This window comes from Protopterus annectens, chromosome 14.part0 (assembly GCF_019279795.1).
Source record: "Protopterus annectens isolate FY-2018-M chromosome 14.part0, PAN1.0, whole genome shotgun sequence".
Classification (NCBI taxonomy): Eukaryota; Metazoa; Chordata; order Ceratodontiformes; family Protopteridae; genus Protopterus; species Protopterus annectens.
In genome coordinates this window covers 779,159,634-779,180,590 of record NC_056748.1, presented here as the reverse complement: position 1 = coordinate 779,180,590, position 20,957 = coordinate 779,159,634, and the positions used below count along the sequence as shown (strand labels likewise).

The window sequence follows — 20,957 nt, the reverse complement described above, 5'->3', positions numbered from 1 at the left end:
GAAAGTGCTTAACCAGTTTTGGCTTTGGATTTAATAAATTATTTCTTGGTTTTACATCGTGAGCTGACATTTATTTGCTGCTTGACGATATTGGTGGGACCCTGGTTTTGTAGTATTGAGTGGAATTCCCAAGACACAGAGGAGTGTTTGCGCACAGTGGATTTAGTTTTCTTATTTCTTTGGTTGCTTCATTGTTCGCTTTGGTGGTTTTCTTTGTAGCTCCTCATAGAGTCTGATCGGGAATCCTCTTCCAATTCACCACACACTTCAGCTAAATGTGATTTGAATTTGGTGAAAGCCGGAATAACTGAATTGAGGGGTGAAGTGAGCAAGCTCACCTCTCTACTTAATCATTTTAGCAGCGTTTTTTAGACACTCGCTCAGGAGTTAATGAGCTTGACAATTGCATTTGTTCTCCAGCGGCTGTGCACAGTAGTAACAACAAGATTTGTGCCTTACATGTGGTTCGAGGGAATAACAACAGTGGCGAGGAGAACATCAGACTATCTAACTTGTCTACTTACATCACTGACATTCCAAATGGACAAGGTACCTGCAAGGACTTTAACTTTTCTGATTGTAAAGGTACCAACACTGCCAACACTGCGAATATTAACATTGTGAATTTCAAATCACTAGACATTCCGACTGTTCCACCTATAGGAACCCAACGCAGTAGCAGTAAACTGGGTACCCCTGACTTTACTTTTGATTTCTCTTTTGTTGATGGTGACGAAGAAGCTTGTAGGATAGGCACCAAACCAAAGAGAATGAAACCGCATTACACATATGCTACTACTGTTAAAGGGGTTGAAAAACTTAATGACAGTGTGGACAACATAACGACAGACAATACCGCTACTGGTATTGGGGGTAACAATAAACACAATAAAAATAAATCACTAAATACGGATCTTTTCAAAGCATTTATTTATAAAAATTGTTCCTTTGACAACACACATTCTGATGTGGCTGTGAGCAGGTCGCATGTACCGAAGGAGAAACATAAGGGCACCTTGAAAGATTTAGTATACGATTTGGGCAGGAAGCTGTTCCAAATCAATAGTATAAAATTAGACAATGCCTATTTATCTAAGTGCTTAGAAATGAAGATAGTCCCGATGGGACTCAGATTTTTTAAACTCCCTATGGGTTTGGAGGTCACTGAGAATATTATGCTAGAGTTTAACAAAGTATTTGATCAAAGTGGTTTTAAATGTATGTCTTTATTAATGAAATGTAATGATGACAGGCTGGTCCACCTAATTCATGAGGTGGAAGAGTTAAATAAAATAATTAAGAATGATTTACTTTTTTCCCAATGGGAGAATTTATATGCCAAGCAGTTTTCTAATGCTGAACATAATATATTAAAAGTGCATAATCACAAAATGAAAAAACTACATAGGGATTTGTACCAATACAAAAAGGGGAAAGCTTATATGTGGGAAAAGAATTCTAAAAAATATTTCAACAAAACTAGGGTTGAGTCTAACTTTGGATTTGATAGGACCCATACACAACAAAGTCATGATATACATGAAAACTCTGATTTTTTATACACAGAGCACAGAGGGAGGGAGAGACAGTGGACAAGGGGATACAAGAGAGACCAACAGTATCACCCATACCCCAGAGCTCAACGATAGCGTCTGTGTATGACGCCCCTTTAGAAGAAAAGGATGACTCAATTGAAGTTCCAGATTTAGAAGACGGTATTACACAGAATGGGGTTATTTTTATTTACAGGAAGTTCAATATCTATAACTATACAGGATATAAACTCAATATTAGACATTTTGATTTATTGTCCAAGGGGATAAAATACATTCCCACAAAAAAGTTCAATTTAGTAGATTGTATTTGTGAAGTTAAAAGATATGTTAGAAAATTAAATTTGGCTATTATGTTCAAGGACACAAGAGCCGTTGGTACATCACATACAACTGAGTATACTGTACCTATTATTAAAAAGAAGAGTATGTTTATACCCCCTATGCACCCTACCATATCTATGTACGATAAGGTAGTGACTCGAAAGATATACCAGTTAGACAAACAGATAGCTGGACATCATGTTAAGTCCAACCTCACTGTGGAAGAACTTAAGGTGCTTCAGGAACTTAGGAGTGCTAGAAATATCAGAATTATGAAACCTGATAAGGGAGGGGGTGCTGTTGTTTTTGACAGTTTACTGTACTCTTGCAAGATACATGATTTGTTGCATACTTCTGGGAATTATTCCATGTCATCCCTTAATGAAATTAATATAGGTTACAGAAAAATTGATATGTGTATTGAGGATTATTTAATAGACAACAGGATTAATTATGACATCTATAAGTTCATAAAAGTTGATTACCCAGTTTTAGCCACAATAGTGGGTATTCTTAAGATACATAAAAATATAGAAGATCCCCCTTTCAGACCGATTATTTCTGGGAGTAGGTCTAAGACTTTCCCTATGGGTAAAGTTATTGATATATATTTAAAACATGTATAAGGTAAAATTTCACACATAGTTAAAGACTCTTGGGAATTTTTAACAAGTTACCCAGTTTATTTATCTAGTAAAGATGTAATATTTGTCACCATAGATGTCATAGACCTATTCTCATGTATACCTAAGGAAGAAGGTTTACAGGCTTTTGCAAATAGTATTAGAAAACATGCTGACATACAGTGGGATACGACATGTCTTCTCACTGACATGATCTCATTGGTCCTCGATTACAACTACATATTCTTCGAGGGAGAGTTTTTTAGACAAACCAAAGGGGTAGCTATGGGAGCAGCTTGTGCTCCCATATATGCCAATTTGGTTATGCTCGAATGGGAAGAGAAGATTATATTTGACAGTCAATATATGCAACATATTAAACATTACACCAGATATTTAGATGATATCTATTTGATATGGGATGGAGGAGATCAACTGCTGGAACAATTTTTGAAATTTATTAATAGCAGTAGTAATTATTTGAAATTCACGTCTTCCTCAAGTATGAAGGGACTTGCATACTTAGATACCTTTGTATTTAGAGATGGCAACCAGTTTAGTTCCAGAATTTTTAGAAAAAGCACCTTCTCGAACAATTATTTGGAATATTCGAGTAACCACCTGAGGAATCAATTCTTGAACATCTATAAAGGGCAACTCATTAGAGCAGTTAGGATGACATCAGGCTATGAGGATATGTTGGATGAAGTTATGTACATCGCTTCTTTATTTAAGGACAGAGGATACGATGACAGAGTCATGGCTAATGTCAGCAAATATGTTATTAATGAGTGGGGGAAACAATACACGCCCCTTTTGGGAGAAAAGTATAACACAAGTTCAGTCAAAGGGGTGGACAACACAGCTGGTAAGAAGATAGAGTCTAACAGCTTTGACAGGACTTGCATTTTGGAATTTGGAACACACACGGGTAAGGTTAAGAAAATCTTGATCGACAACTGGTATATTATATCAGTTGATCAGGACATAGCCCTCATTTTAGGTTACAGTCCCAGATTTGTTTACAAAGTAGGTACCAACATCAAATTGATTTTGGAGAGGGGTGCCTTCACCAGGATGCCCACATTCAGGAGTACTACCAAATGTGGGACTTGCAAACAATGTCACACTATATTTCAGGGGGATAGTGTGATTTTGGATAATTATAAACACACTCACATCAATTTTTGTGGAGGCAATTGTCTAACCAAAATGGTAGTATATATTGCCATATGTAGGACCTGTTCCGGGTTCTACCTAGGCAAGACCCAAAGGAGTTTTAATAAATGCATTTATTCTCATCTGTACAGTATTAAAAGAAAGGATGATAAAAATGCGCTGTATAGACATATCAAACAATACGGAGATAAGCACTATTTTAATTTTGGTATAATAGACATTGTGCAGGTTAACCAAAGAGGAGGTGACTTTAATGGTCTACTTCTTTACAAAGAATTATGGTGGCAAATTTATACAGATGCATCTGTTACACCAGGATTAAATGACACAATTTCAATTAAACCATTTCTGGCTTTAAAATGAATTATATTCAATTTTTTGCATAGTTTTTACACTTTTTACAATAACTATAAACTTAGTAGTGTTGGCTATGGACATTTATATTTATATATATTTTAAATGTCTTTTATTTTACATTTTAGTCTGATATGAGTGTTTGTTATTTGTACTCATGTACACAGTAAATTGGTTCACAAAAAGTGTATGTATCTCTTTAAATCATTCTTGCTCATTTCAAACTGATATGGCGCCAATAATGTTATTTAAGGAACTGACTATCCAACTATGGTGTTCTGATGAAGCTTGTATTCTTTACAAGTGAAAGCGCTTAACCAGTTTTGGCTTTGGATTTAATAAATTATTTCTTGGTTTTACATCGTGATCTGACATTTATTTGCTGCTTGACGATATTGGTGAGACCGTGGTTTTGTAGTATTGAATGGAATTCCCAAGACACAGAGGAGTGTTTGCGCACAGTGGATTTTGTTTTCTTAAGAAATTAAGGATAGTAGCTGAGATGCAAAGACCTAGTTACAAACATTCCATTTAAAGATTTATGGGCATGGTACATTATCAAACTTTATTCAAAAATGTGCCTGAAGTAATTGTACTCCTAAGATAATGTTTAGAAAAACATGTTGTGGATCACTGAGATCAGTTGCAAGATAAATTTTTGCTCCTCAAGGAACAAGTAACTGAGGCTGCAATATTATTAAAATGTAACAAAACCTGTGGTATTCTTAGTTGATGCCAACTGATTTTAGAGCAGTGTTGTGACAGGAAGGTCAGCCTGTGGTATGTGTATCAACAGCCATGCCAGATGACGAGACACATTTCACAAACTGACGAAAATGTATCAGTTACTATGTACAAATTTGATAAGTTCTACAAATGCAAGTATGCTAGGTATGTTAATGCAGAACAGGCTAACAAACAATTCCAGAATATATTTTGTGAACCACTGCACAAAGCTCCACTGAAACTGCAAACAATATCATTGTCATACTGTTTACAAACCAGGCAAGGAAGTGCAAAAGGCAAATACATTATTTAGAGCATATATTAAGGAAGATAAACAAAATGTATCTGTTGGATTCTAGATGTCATGTCAATATCAACTAATTTGAGAAGATTGACATATTAAAAATGACTTGGTTATGATTTCTGAAAAATATGTTACTAGTAGCTTGTCCAGGTAACAAGAAAAACTGCCATTGCCAATTCAAGTCTACTTACATTGATGAAAATAGTGAATCAATTTATTTTTTAAATGTGAAGGTGCACTGGTCTGTAGTCCCTTTTCAGGTGTAAACTGGACCATATAGGCAATACAACAAAGTTTTACAATAAAACAAATATAATGATCAAATAATACAAACATAGCCACAGTGAAACACATAAGCAGTAAGAAAAAGCAGACTAATGTAAATTAACAAAATAGTACAACTATTTACAAGCAGAGATGGATGAGAGGTTGGATAAGGTGGGTTGTCAGAACACTGAAAATGCAAAACGCTGTTAAAGCAAACTGAGCAGAAACATTATTAAACCATAATAGAAGTAGATGCATCAGGGGAAGCAGACAAGTGGATGCTTGTCTGGTGGAAGAGTTGGCGCAGTAGCCATGGAAATGGTTCAAGTTATAGCTGAGCTTTAAGAATTGAAGATTTCTTATTATCAAAAGAAATACAAAGGAAAAAAAGATGTGAGGAAAAAGCAAAAAAAAAAAAAAAAAAGGACATTGAATCATACTGAAAGTGAGTTACAGGATGGTGGGGAGATCAAGCATGAAAGAATTTGCAGGCAGTGTCATTAAAGAGATGCTCCCTAAAAACATTTTGAACTTAGATCATCAGGAATCAATATGTACATTAAAAGTGAGACTCTCATCAACGGTAAGTCGAAGATAATTTTTCTTGTTTGGTGAATGGTAGGAACTTATTCATAGGGTTAAAGATGGTCAGACTTTGGTCATTTGTTGTGAGATGAACCAAACAGCTTTACAATACTTTCTGGAGTGATGTTAGTTTATTTTGTGTAGCTGGTTTAAAATGGCTTTGAAGTCTTCCTGAAGTTTACTGGTTAAAAAGTCTAAGTTCTTACTGGCTTTGGTGAAGACAATGCCATCAGGAGTGTACAGTTGGTTTGGAGAAGGTCCCAAGTGAGTTAATTTATGAAGACGGAGAAGAGAAGTGGCCTAAAGACAGGGTATCGGGGAGCACTTTTTTGTTAGTACTTCCTATCAAAGAGCAGTTGTCTGGACTTATGAATCCCTGGTAATGAAGTTCAAGTGCAGCAGAGTTGTAGCTACAAAATAGCTACATAGTCTCTTGTTGGTGAGAATCCATGAAACACACACACAAGCACTGTTGAGTGTAAAGAGAGGGCACAGAACATGAAATTCTATCTAATAATAATGTACAGACAGAGATACAACTGATGGCAAAAAGCAGTCAAATCTTTAATGTAGTACACAACTACTCTACTGACACAGTGATACCACACAAAATTCCAGAAGATTGTGGAGTAAAGTTGCCTCACATTTGTTTCAGGTCAGGGACAGTCAGTGACTCATATGTGTCGAATACTGATCTTAGAACCCTGAGGTCATCTTTACAAATTGTCAGCACACTGGTGAGTAATTGCTTTCCTTAAGATGATATTGCTGATATACACATTAAATATAGTGTCCCAGAAATAGTAAAACAAGAAATTTTCACAGCATTGGGAAACTACAGCACTTAACATCTTCTCCAAGATACCCCATTTTAATGATCAGGTTGTGGCAGTTACTCAAATATTGAACAGAATCATGAAAAATTGGTTGTCAGCTCAAAACTGGACTTTATCTTGGACCTCTTGAATATGGATTCAGCCTGCTTCAACCCGTAGAACTTCTACCTTCATAACTGTTGAAGGGAAAGGAAATAAGACCAAAGTTGCCAGCATCTTCAGTTTTACTTCAGCCAGAGAAAATTCCAAATACCCATTCTGCACGAGAAGCAGTTCAGCAGAATCAAAACTACTACTATGACAAATCAGTTAGATCAGTACTTATGTTGAGACTATGATGGGGGGGGGGGGGGGTGGAGTCAGAATCTGTCATTGGGTATGTTAACACACCAAGGTCCTACAATGTCAAGATAAGAAAAGTTCTAACCTTGTGAAGGAAATGAAAGCACTTTTGTAGGACTGTACTGTTCACAGTATACTTTAATGACGCAAAGTGTCACATGTACTGAATCAAGAAAGTATTCCGGAATATGGATCTCACAAATCCTGGCACTGACTATGTCCAGGCCATTTCTTCCTTTGTTAGACCTGATGATGACTAGATACTGATTGAGATTTTACAGCTTGCTCTGACTACATCACCATTTACTAATGACTGCAAAATATCTAGCTATGATTCTTATTAGCAAGGAGTCTGTGATAACAATGTTGCAAATATACAGTGCATGTTTCAAATGTATTTGTATTGCTGCATGTATTTTATGCCTGTATCTACCTCAAGAAGATTAATTTGTGTTGTACAATACCTCAGCTCTATAATACAGTCTAGTACAGACTGTATAACTACTCCTCAATAATGCAAGCATTAAGATTAAGGAAAAGGATGTAAAGTATGGTGCAGTACAACTTTAAGAGCCCGTAGGGCTAGTACATGCTGTCACATGACTTTATCTCACTTAGGCAATTGCTGTCATTAGTGAATGGCATGAATCATTGCCTAATATCTCGTGTGTGTGTGTGTGTGTGTGTGTGTGTGTGTGTGTGTATGTGTGTGTGTGTGTGTATGTGTGTGTGTGTGTGTGTATATGCTTTTCTTTGATATCTGTGATCGAAACCTAAATCCAAATAACCATACAAATGGAACCATGCATTCTGAATGAAGAGGTTGAATTCAGTAGTAACTTTTCCACACTTACAGCCATCTAGCACTGATGTGAACATAGCCAAATGCATTTGCACCAATGAATATAAAAATGCAAACTGATAAATAACATACTTGTTAACAGAAGCTTGTAACCTTATTCCTTCCATGTAATTCAGTGAGACCTGAACTGCAAATAAAATGTAAAACATAAAATTGATACTGAATGAAATGATTTAAAACATTCTGCAGATAGCATCATAAATAAATAAATACCGTAAGACATACTTGAAAATATGGATTTTACCATATTTGAAACAGCTGTATTTCATTACTTAGGTGTATGACTATTGGCTGGATGACATGTATCTCAACAATCGACTGGCTCTTCCTGTAAACTCAAGCCCTGCAATGATCTTCCCATATCAAAACTTTCGGACCACAGATGACCAGCTAAGGTAATTATGACCCACACAATAAAATGCCTAAGTGTAGTCCTACACTCATGGGTATAACTAAAAATGTATTAAAATAAATGAAGATTCAAAAATATGAGTGTATAAGCATTTTCATATAGTGTACTTGGACAAGGGCCCTGCAGAAAAGTGCAGAAAAGAGTTTTCTCCAAAATATCATGAATTGTTATGTATAGACATGCTGCTTAATTTTCTAAATATTGTTAAGCTTCATTTACCTATAAAGCCATTTAACTTTGCTAACTGAGAATGACTCATTGAGATCACAGTATAAAATAATAATAATAATAGAACAGTGTATTCTAAATGCCTCGTATTTAGTAGCCAAACAGGAATTGTGCAGTTTTCTTGGCATTTTTTGCAGATTTACAGAAACAAAAACACATGATACACGTATATGAAATGTCACTTTTTTAATGTAATGTAATTATTTGTTAAAGGGGTAAATGAATTGATCATCAAGAACCCTTTTCAGCCATAACTCAGTTCAGAAGTGAGAGAGTAAATGCAGTATATATCAACAGTTTAGAGTAGCCTATCAACCAGCACACTTTTTATAATGTGAAAGGAAGCTGCAGTACCCCCAGAAAATGCACAGATATGCAGGTAGAGCATGCAGACTCAAGAGAAACAGTCACCAGAGTTCAGGACTGAACCCAGGACCCTGGATCTTTGAAGCAAAGATCTCAAAAAATGAACCTTTGTGCTGAATGTTTTCTGGGAAACTGTAGACTGAGCAACTTTTGTTTTAGTTAGTAGTACATATAGCTTTAAACTGATTCATACACATTTCAAGAAATTCACACACACACACACACACACACACACACACACACACACACACACACACACACATACACACATGGAGAGCACCACTTACTTTGCAGAGAGCTGCATCATGAACAGCTTTTCTCCCAAATAATACTATGAATTTTATCTGAAAGTTGTTATATGACTGATAAGCAATGCAAAGTGTTTTTATTTTTCATTTTTAATTTAAAAATACCAAAAAGGCACCCATGATTAAAGAATATCTTCATTTCATGACATTTATCTGCTCAGTCTGATTACTATTAAACTGCAACTGTTTTAGTTTTTAGGCTATTTGACATTCCGTGTCATAAGCATGCTGCTGTCAAGGAAAATATTTAAATCAGTTATTTGAACTCAATGTTGCTGACTAATGCTGTCAAAGTATAAAGAATCAGAACAAAAATTCAGCTCACTGAACAGAGGTGCCAGTATAAATTCATTCCTAAGTTCCAAGAGATTTTCATTCATATCTAGAAATGCAAAATATCAGCATTTCACATAACAACACATCACAAGCTTTAACCACTAGATTTCTTCAGGTTTAAAACAAATGTAGACAAATACAACTTTTGTATGTGTATACGTGAATTTTACATAAAACTTCAAAATCTGTTAATGACATAAAATACATAAATGGTTTTAAACCAAATAAACTATTTTATTTTAAAATATCAAACCTTAAAACACTTATTTTAAAGAACCATCATTTTATATGCAGTGCATGGAACACTGCAGTTGTTGTTGTCTTTTGGCTTTTCCCAGTTAGGGGTCGCCACAGCGGAATTCCGGTCCACTAATGATTGGCAGTAGATTTTTCACGAACGCCGAGGTGCCAGCTCGATGTTCAACCTTCAACGAAGGCAAGCCCATTTACGCATGTCTTTCGAACGCCCACCTAACCGTGGGGAGGACATGCAGACTCCACACAGAAGGTACTCCCCGCACTCCAGCCGAGAATCGAACAGGAGAACCTTTTGCTGTGAGGCAACAATGCTACCGCTGCACCACCGCGGAATGCTCCAAAAACAAGACAAAGTCCTTAAGAGTGTTTGAGTTCATAATTGAAATCTTGTGTTGGTATTTTTAAGAAGAGATCAATAACTGTTGTTTAATATGTTAAAGATTAGAGAACATAGCTGAAATAATGCACTGTTAAGGACCAGATAGCCATTTAATCTTTTCAAGCCATATACAATGGCGCATCATAAGGTCTGGTGAAAAGATGAATACACAGATCTTTGGTCTCTTCAACTTGAATTCTTTTAACTCTGTGAGCTATTCAAGTTTTGGCATTAATATGCTTTTGGCAGTCACTAGATAGAGCAGGCTCCCTCTTATCCGGTCTCACTGGAACTGGACCTTAGGCTGGATAAATGAATGGCTGGTTAATCAGAAAAAGCATACAAAATAGCCTTTATAGGTTATAAATCAGCTAGAATAACAGGATTTGTGTTAGTACACATTTTTCTTAGTACTTATGTATTATCACAACCAGGTTCCTAATGTGTTATAATTCTTCAAAGCATGGACAAACTAGTCATTGTGTTTTTGCAGGGGTGGGTAAGCTATTAACTAGGTGTGGTCCAAGAACAAAGTTTTGTACTTCTTTTAACTATACCTGTCAGATCTACAAATACCCACGTCCTCCTTCTCAGCAGTTCCTCCTTTTCGTTTGGATTCCACAACCTTCATACTTTCTTGATTCAGAACTTCCCATTACCTGCAATTTAAAACAAAGAGTGAGAAGGTCACACTGAAAAAAAACAATCAGTAAACACTAAATGAAAACTCCAGCCAAGCTAGAACTTCCAATGAGTGACCTCCCAAACCTCCTGTGACAGAGGCACATGGGATATATGTAAATGACCCTTATGAACATCAGGTGCTTCAGCTATATGGCAATTCTGATTGCCCTGTGCCTCTGTCACAGGAGGTTTGGGAGGTCATTCATTGGAAGTTCTAGCTTGGCTGGAGTTTTCATTTAGTTTTTACTGATTGGTTTTTCAGTGTGACCTTCTCACTCTTTGTTTTAATTTATTAGTTGGGATATTTTGCAGTCACCCTAATGATAATGGACATCAGCTGGGTATAACAACCCTGTGTTTCTTATACTTAGTCAAACACTCTGTTTGTGCTATGCTGACGAGGTCATAACAAGGCCGAAATATGCATATCCATAGCTAGTGGAGTTTGGCTTTATTGGCCTGAAATTGTCCATTAAAACGACTTCAAACTTAAAAATCATGGGCAATCAGAATCGCCATATAACTGAAACACCTGATGTTCATAAGGGTCATTTGCATACATCCCATGTGCTTCTGTCATAGGAGGTTTGGGAGGTCACTCATTGGAAGTTCTAGCTTGGCTGGAGCTTTCATTACCTGCAATGTCTAAACTAGTTGCGATAATACATAAGTACCTATTTTTCTTATGAATATGAAGTCTAAAACTCAAATGTTTGTCATTATTTAGCTCAGAGGAGGCAAAAGTGTTGTTGTTCTCAGCTGGCTTTTGCTAGGGCTACAGCAGAAATTTGATGGCCGGTTAAAGAAAGGCTGGATAACAGGGAGTCTACTGTAAGCAACTGGAGAGGGAGTAGAGGAACTGTAGTTACTCATTCAGTAAGCAAAATTACCACAGCATTATTAGAGTTTATAACCTGTGCATTTTGTTTGCCATTCTGACAGCCATTAGGGCTTATGAGCCTTCTGAAACAAAACCCCATTTTCAGACCTACACATAAACATCATTAGCTGTAGCCTCAGATATTTCATAATAAATACCTTCTGCCTGGCTTCTACATGGTGAAGATACTAGCCCTGTCTGACCTTTGTGTAACTGTGCTGGTTGTTATCCTGTTTCTGAATACCTTTAACACATCCACTGAAATCCAAATTTGCAACTTCTGTGAAGCCCTATTAACAGTGTCACATGCAAATGCTGCATAAGAGAAGCTGAACAGCCTAATGCATTTTTAAATGTTTTATGTTACGTATGCAGTGCAGACAAAAGGACCTAGTCACTTTGGAAATAATGCACCACATTCTTTTAGCACTGTCACCTAACCTCAATCCACAAACATACACATACAGAGTGAATAATCTGGCAGACTAGAGAGGCAATTTGCATCTCATGTGAGAAGGCCGCTGTCGTGACAGGATGCACAATCTTGGAGTTATTCATTGTCATTAATTGTGCTAAAGATTTACCATCTTCTGACTCTGTGTGATGCTGTAAGCAAATCTAAAATACTCCCCTTCAGTGCTTATATTTACATACAATAAATGTAACTTCCTTGAGGGTCAGCTGCAACTGATTTCCATAATTTCTGAAAAACAAATTATCTTAATGTAAGAAATGAAAGGGGGAGGGGGTGCTGTCATACCTGATTCTTGTGAAATCTACAGCTTTACTGTTACATCTGTGTGACTTTCATTCTGTCTTTCTGTTTCATTCACAGGTTTGCTGCAAATCTTATTTCAGGTGTGCTGGATTACAAGGCAATGCTTGACGTGTAAGTTGTTTCACCTCATCTATGCTGTTTTTCTTTAGCTGCTGATCAACAAACAGACTTACAAGTTAGAAAGCTATAGTTGTTGCTCTTTCATAGTTGGCTAATCATGAGAACAGAATATTCATTCCTGACACATAAGCATTTTCTTTTGGTTAATCAGTAAATGAGAAATGCAGACTAATGTGAAGTTTATTTTCAGGGTGAAATCTTGGGGAAGGGCAGGACAGCAGACACAAAAGTACAAGGCAAAAACAATTTACGAAAGCACTCAACACAGACCATACAATATTAAAACCCATTGCAATGTACTACTAACAAAGTGTTAAGAATTTGAGCAGATCCAGATTAGATTATACATAGTTTAATGTAAAAATAAAGAAAAGTTTAGCTTTATAAAATGTGACAACAGCTGGGAAAACTATTGCTTATGACACGACAGGTGTCTTCATTCATTGGGTACAGCTACTAGCAAAGATAACTGGCATGAGGGATTTCCCAGGGACTGACCCCATTTATAGTCCTTGCTGTCTTAAAAAAAATGACATTTAAGTTTTAGGTTTTGTTTATAAACTCTGGGGTTGGTTGCAGGTATGAGGTAAGAGGACAGATACTTCCTTCCCACAATAAGTGTAATCATTACATCACTCTTCCTTAACTTTAGTCAGTGATGTCATAATGTAATGAAATAGTGCCCAATATTCCTGCTCAACTGATTTGTCTTTTCCTACATATTTCCCTAATTCTAACATCACTCTTCAGAAACAGTGGAATGTATAAAAATGAGTGCAGAATTCACAGAAAATTAACACAGTACGACAGAATGATGGTCTGGCATCAGCAGCTGGGATGAACTTCTAATAAATCATAATTATAGTAGATGTAATACAGTATGCCAGCCATTAGGCTCAGTTAAATAGAATCATATATAGGCTATAAATCTTTATCTTTGCCAGCTTAAGAATGTGTTATTTTAATTCCATTTTCATCTAAATCAAAGTGGGGTAACTTAATCTTGAAATGTGTCCTGGAATAAAAAATATGCATTGTTTTCTAACAGTATGCATATTTCTAACATCTTTAAATATGTACATTTTCAGTGAGTGAGTACTGGTATTTAAAAATGAAGCAAAACCCCAGGGGTGAGTATCATTCTTTCTGAGCTTCCCAGGGAGTGTTCCCCACTTGGCTGGTAAGTTTAGACTCCCTTTAAGGCACTCCTACACCTCGACAAATGTAGCTCATGGGAACATCTTTACTTCAATTATTTTTACTTGCAGTTTATTCAAGATCTACACACAGTAGTGCACTGCAGGGGGATAATTTTGTACTACCATTTTGTGAATATGGAATAGGTCTATAGAAGTCAGGGAGCCAGGGGCTTGTCACCTGCAAAGCAGAACTTGATTTTGTTTTAGACATTTTTAAGTTACATGAATCAATAGAATAAATTGATGAAGCATAACTAATTTCTGGATTTGACTGAGCAAAGGAAAACCTTTGTTATAGAGATACAGGAGCTCTTGCATGCTACAAGAACTCAGCCAGAGTAGATATACACTTTTTTTTAATAATCCTGTTTTCCATAGCAAAGCATCATTATGGTGGTAGCCAGTCCAAGATAAGCAACACAACCAATACACGATCTGCGGAGATGTATCACACAACCAATACATGATCCACGGAGATGTATCATACAACCAATACATGATCCACAGAGATGTATCACACAACCAATACATGATCTGCGGAGATGTATCACACAACCAATACATGATCCGCAGAGATGTATCACACAACCAATACATGATCCGCGGAGATGTATCACACAACCAATACATGATCCGCGGAGATGTATCACAGAACCAATACATGATCCGCGGAGATGTATCACACAACCAATACATGATCCATGGAGATGTATCACACAACCAATCCATGATCTGCGGAGATGTATCACACAACCAATACATGATCCACTGAGATGTATCACACAACCAATACATGATCCGCGGAGATGTATCACACAACCAATACATGATCCGCAGAGATGTATCATACAACCAATACATGATCCGCGGAGATGTATCACACAACCAATACATGATCCGCAGAGATGTATCACACAACCAATACATGATCCACGGAGATGTATCACACAACCAATACATGATCCGCGGAGATGTATCACAGAACCAATACATGATCCGCGGAGATGTATCACACAACCAATACATTATCCATGGAGATGTATCACACAACCAATCCATGATCTGCGGAGATGTATCACACAACCAATACATGATCCGCTGAGATGTATCACACAACCAATACATGATCCGCTGAGATGTATCTTTTGCCCTGACGCAAGGTTCTGCCAATGTTCTGCATCCTTTTTTAAGCTTGATTTTCCCAGTAAATATTCAGCCACTCTCTCTGACAGATACCACAGCTTCTGCATGTCTAGGATCTAGAGACTTTTATATTGTTTAACTTTTTCCCACCTTTGTCATGAGGTGAGTCTGAACATGTAATGTACTCAGTGTGGCTCTGTGTGTCTCTCACATTTATGTCCACATGCATCCACACTGCCATTTTCCTTTTCAGTTATCAGATCCTACAGCATCTGCACACTGACAGCTCCTGACAAGCTGCTTCTCATCAGGAATCCACCTTGTATCCCTTCACACAATATGGACAAATCATCAGGAATCCACCCTGTATCCCTTCACACAATATGGACAAGTCATCAGGAATCCACCCTGTATCTCTTCACACAATATGGACAAATCATCAGGAATCCACCCTGTATCCCTTCACACAATATGGACAAGTCGTCAGGAATCTGTATCCCTTCACACAATATGGGCAGGTCATCAGGAATCCACCCTGTATCCCTTCACTCGATATGGACAAGTCATCAGGAATCCACCCTGTATCCCTTCACACAATATGGACAAGCCATCAGGAATCCACCCTGTATCCCTTCACACAATATGGACAAGTCATCAGGAATCCACCCTGTATCCCTTCACACAATATGGACAAGTCATCAGGAATCCACCCTGTATCCCTTCACACAATATGGACAAGTCATTGTCAGCCACTTATTCCTATTTGCCTGGTCAGTTCCTTCACTAATGATATATACAATCCTTGAAGCTATGGGTCCCCCTCTGTGATCCAAGAAATGCGTAACACATATTTAAGCTCATTAGAGACACTTGCTATCCAACCCAATACTGTATTCATGGGCAACTTTAATTATCCCACTATTAACTGAGAATTGAGTTGACACCAAATATGCACAAACAGAGATTCTTGGACTTTGTAAATACAAACTCCCCAGACCAACTTGTCAAGAAGCCAACCATCAGTAGTTTGTACCTGCATTCGATCTTCACTAATATAGGAAAGCTCTGCATAGCCCCTAGTGCAATGTCCTCTCTGGTATGATCAGACCACAAAATGGTCTCCTTTGAAATAAAAATAAAAATAAAGCCCAGAACCCCAGCTAACATTGGAACTTTCAGGAACTATATTAAGTCCAACTTCCTACTATTAAGTGATAACTTGGCAACATTTAAAGAACACCTAAACCCAGAGAACACTACTACCTATGAGGCACTATATAAGTACAGAACTAACTCAAAAAGCAAGGCAGTCTGGTAAAAATCACATCATCAAAAGGTTGTATAACTTAAGGATGGCTATCATGGCAAAAATTAGGAGGTGGACACAGCAGGATAAAAGCACGTTCATCAAATTAAACAACTTGAGCACAAATAGTGTAGAAAGACAAATCTGAGCTGACTAACCTTCTAGGCCAAGGAAAACTACAGGGCATTCTTCAGCTATATATGTATTCTCAAAGACAATACACAATAGTGTGAAGAGTTCATTGTTAATAGAGCCACCTACCATGAGCAAGAAGATATAGCATTCCTACTGGCAGACACATTCAGCTCTAACTTCACCTCACTCTTCCCCTCCCACCCTCCTTTAAGGAAATACCATCAAATGTAACTTGTATATCACTAGGAAACATGTCCTCGATGTTTTCTGTCTAAGGACAACAGCATTACATCAATAGGCCCCAACAATATGCCATGCTGCTTTACTAATAGCATGAAACACTAAATATCAGCCTAATAAGAATCACTGTTTAACTATAGCCTCCAGACAGACTTTGTGCCTCACAAATAGAGACAACAGTCATTCCTCTGCACAAAGGTGGGCTATCTCTAGGCTTATAAGTCTCACTAGTCTCATATGTAGCGACATAGGAAACCTCCAGACACTGGACCCTACCCTGTTTGGTTTTGTCAAGAGCTCGTCATGCCTTCTCAACTTGATGACTTTCTTCAAAGTGGTCATCAAAGTAATGCATGAGGGTAAAACAGTTCACCCTGCCATCCTTGACCTGGCCTAAGCATTTGACACAATATTCCAAGTGGACATAACTGACTAACTCAAGAGGTTAGGTATAAAAAGTTATGCCACCCATTGGTTAGGCAACCGGTTCACAGACAGAACCCAGGAAGTTAGATTTGGGGAGTCCATCTCTACAAAAAGGCCATTCACAAGCAGAAAAACTTAAGAGTTTGGTTCTAAAACTGCTCTTTTTTGGCATATACTTCTTTAAAGTTAAGGCTAATGTTAAGGGCCTTTAGCAAAGCAAATCTGCAGATAACTGTAAATTAGGAGCAGTTATAGAATCCACCAATAACAGTAATGTCCTCCAGAAATGGCTAACATAGACATATAGCAGGTGTGAGAGCCATGGACTAAAACAAAATGCCAAGAAATGTGTAATATATCTTTCAGGAAGTCTGCCACCCCTTTTAACTACCATATTGATAACACAACCCTAACAGTCATTCCAGTAGTCAGGGACTTGGGGACACACACAGACAGTAATCTAGCCTTCAAACATCATATGTCTGTGTTAAGGAGGAAACCATTCTATGTTGTACAACTCATAAACAAAGGTATGGCACCTAGGTCCAAGGAGGTCATCGATTCACTGTATGCAGTGCTCATTAGGCCTGTCATTGAGTACATTGCCTCTTTTGGTATGTACCTAACCAGGCACATCCAACAACTGGAGCAGCCACAGAGGTTCCTCACTAAAAGAATACAGTGTGCAAATATCATGCCCTATGCAGACTGCCTCAGTGTCATATCCCTGTATTCTGTCTCCTAAAGGCTGCTGAGGAGAGATCTATACCTGGCATACAAGGCATCTTTGGATTTCACTCTGATGGATATCCCCTGTATCTGCAAAAGAAACAGCACCAGAATTACCCATTCAAAAGACTTAAACTTTGCCTGTGATATAAACAGAATCTCCTGGAGAGAGGGGTATGTATCCCAGAGACCACCACTTCTCTGCAATAGGTTCCCCATCCATGTGTTCCTCCCTAAACTCATTCAAGTGTAATTTGAACATATGAATGAGGGACTGGAAATGTACCATTGGTTTGACACACACATCAATAATGGACATGAGCAGCATATAAATGATTCATCTCCCAGGCCCCTGATCTCCCAAGCCCCTGCTTACACTTATCAAGGGTACCAGAACTTGCCAGAGATTTAGGATGCATGGCTAAGCTTAAAAAGGCTCCATTTGTTTAGTGTAATATACACCTATGATTGACCAGAGGCGCCCTTATGGTTAAGGGGGAGGGGTTGGCATAATGGTTAAGGTGTTTGCCTTACAGACACAAGGTGCAGGGTTGATTTTCACCTATGAAGAAAACTGATAAGGTTTAAAATGGCCCACAAGATCAGCCTAGTACTCACCTATGAACATATGAGAGGTCTACAGTAATGCAGCGAACTTGCAGTACCTCCATTTAACTCTAAAGTAGAGCTCATCAAGGTAGCTAAATCTCTAAATCACAAATAAATGTACCAAAGAATGCAAACCAATGGGTGACTAAAGATGCTTCATTTTGACAGTATCTCATGAGTGTTACAAGTCATTATGGATAACTACTATATTCCATTTATTCTGTAAACAGTCTGTGACAAGAAAAATACTTAATAGTTTGTACCTACAAAGTCTCAGTGAGTGAACGGACGAGCCTTGGTCCTGTAGGTGCCATATACTAATCCAGCTACCAGCTGTACAGTCTGCCCAAGGGCAAGGCACAGCTAACATACGTTTTTCAGCTTCCAGGTCTCAGAAGCGGTAATAAAGCTCAATGGCCCATATGGTTCTAGTGAGATAAAACCCAGGTAAAGTATTACACCATCAACTTTGTAGTGAAACTCAAATGATTAACTGAACCTTTTTAATGTTAGTATGTGCATTCATAACAGCACAGGTAAAAGGACCATGTCTTGAGCATACTACAGGAGGCAGAGTTGTAAGGCTTAAAGAATAATTCACCACTACTTCCATATAAATCAGACAGACAAAATAATTATGGAATTAATAACCAAGGTGCAAAATACAAAGAAGCCAGAAGCTCAGAAGTTAAGGAAAAATAAATGTGTTTCACACATTTGGACAACTTTGTTAGCAGCATCATAATAATGTACAGAATGGAGAAAGAAGCACTAAGGGAATATATATATATATATATATATATATATATATATATTTTTTTTTTTTTTTTTTTTTTTTTTTTTAGAGAAAGTAGGCCTTTCTGCTACTGGATAGTTCCTTTGTTCAGTTAAACAGTAAATAAATACATGCATATAAAATCACAGCTAAGACTCCAGATACACATTTAAAATACTTTGTTATTAATTTTATTCACATTAGTCAGTGGGGTTAATCCTACCAAGTGTGACTTATTGTCCGGAGAGATTTTAACTACATCCCTAAAAATAAGTATTTGATAACTAAGGGCAGACTGAAACAAAAATTGTAAGTCAATGCATAGGTCAATAGCTAGGAAATGTTTAAACATTGTTGCTCACTTGTCTTGTTTGTCTGACTGTAAATCAGAATATAAGAAATTATCATACAAGTAAGGAAAATTAAGTACAAAACTCTAATATGAACTATGTAAGACACCCCAGTGTTTACTCAGCTAAGCATATAGTCTATTTAAGCCCCTGTTAGTGATTTAACTTGCTGTTTTTACTGTGTGTTTACATTTCATTCCTTCCAGTCATCTGTTTGTGCATGTATCACGTTATATCTGCTAATCACTTGGCTGTTTTTTTTTTTTTGTATGTATAATTTTTGTTCTTGTTCTACTGTTATGCCTAGTTAATGCATTGTCTTCTAGGCAGTAGCAGAAATGTGCACTTGGATCAGTCCTTTATCCCAGCTATCAAACATACATACAGTAGCTAAATAAAATAAATACGAATGTACAGAGGTGCTATGATACTGAAAGTATCAAATCAAAACAATATGAAAAAAATCCGATCTTACTCGCTACAAGATAACAACTGTGGGGTTACCAGAATGCTGGACTAATTGAAAAAGTCTGAGTGGTCAGAATGAGTGAAGAGATAAGGCCGATCATTTAATTCTTTGACCGAGAAGTGCACATTATACCCACTGGCTACTCTGCGGGCCCTCATGCTTTGGTACTGCAGAATAACAGAAGAGTAATTCATAAGACATTCTGGCCACACAGTGAAGGCCCATAGCGTCTCAATGTGCCCAAGTCCCACACATTACTAAAAAATCACTGCTACTGAAAGCTGTGGTTGTGACCTTGTGGTTTTACAGTGCCTGAATATGTCCAATTCCCACACAGTACAACAGAAATCACTACTACTAAAAGCTGTGGTTGGTGGCCTTGTAGTTTTACAGTGCCTGAATATGTCCAGTTCCCACACAGTTACTACAGAAATTACTGGTACTTAAAGCTGTGTTTGGTGGCCTTATGGTTTTACATTGTCTGAATATGCCCAAGTCCCACATGTCACAAAAGAAATCATTGCTGTTAATAGCTGTGGTTGGTGACCTCATCGTTTTACACTGTCAGAATATGCCCAACTCCCACAAGCCACAAAAGAAATCACTGCTGCTGAAAGCTGTGGTTGGTGTCCTTGTGGTTTTACAGTGTCTGAATATGTCCAAGTCCCACACATTACAACTGAAATCACTGCTGATGTAGGTGTTGACTTGGTTGGCGGCCTTGTTTTTTTTATATTTCTGCAGCAATGATGTTTATGACAACCATGTGTATAATCCCTTATTTAGTCTATTGCTTCTGAGTGTATTCCTTCATCAGGTCTAAATTCTTAATAGTTATGTACTATTAGTAGTAAATGTGTCTTTTGGACTGT

At 37.4% G+C, this 20,957-nt stretch overlaps 1 protein-coding gene across 2 annotated transcripts in view; it reads left to right on the top strand.

Moving 5' to 3' along the window:
• The window catches only part of CHAT (choline O-acetyltransferase), a 683,939-nt gene that overhangs the window by 274,211 nt on the left and 388,771 nt on the right, over window positions 1-20,957 (top strand). For both annotated transcript variants that reach the window (XM_044056519.1, XM_044056518.1), the window contains exons 4-5: window positions 8,232-8,350; window positions 12,642-12,695. In XM_044056519.1, coding sequence (XP_043912454.1) covers window positions 8,232-8,350; window positions 12,642-12,695 — 173 coding nt within the window. The remainder of the gene's footprint in view (window positions 1-8,231; window positions 8,351-12,641; window positions 12,696-20,957) is intronic.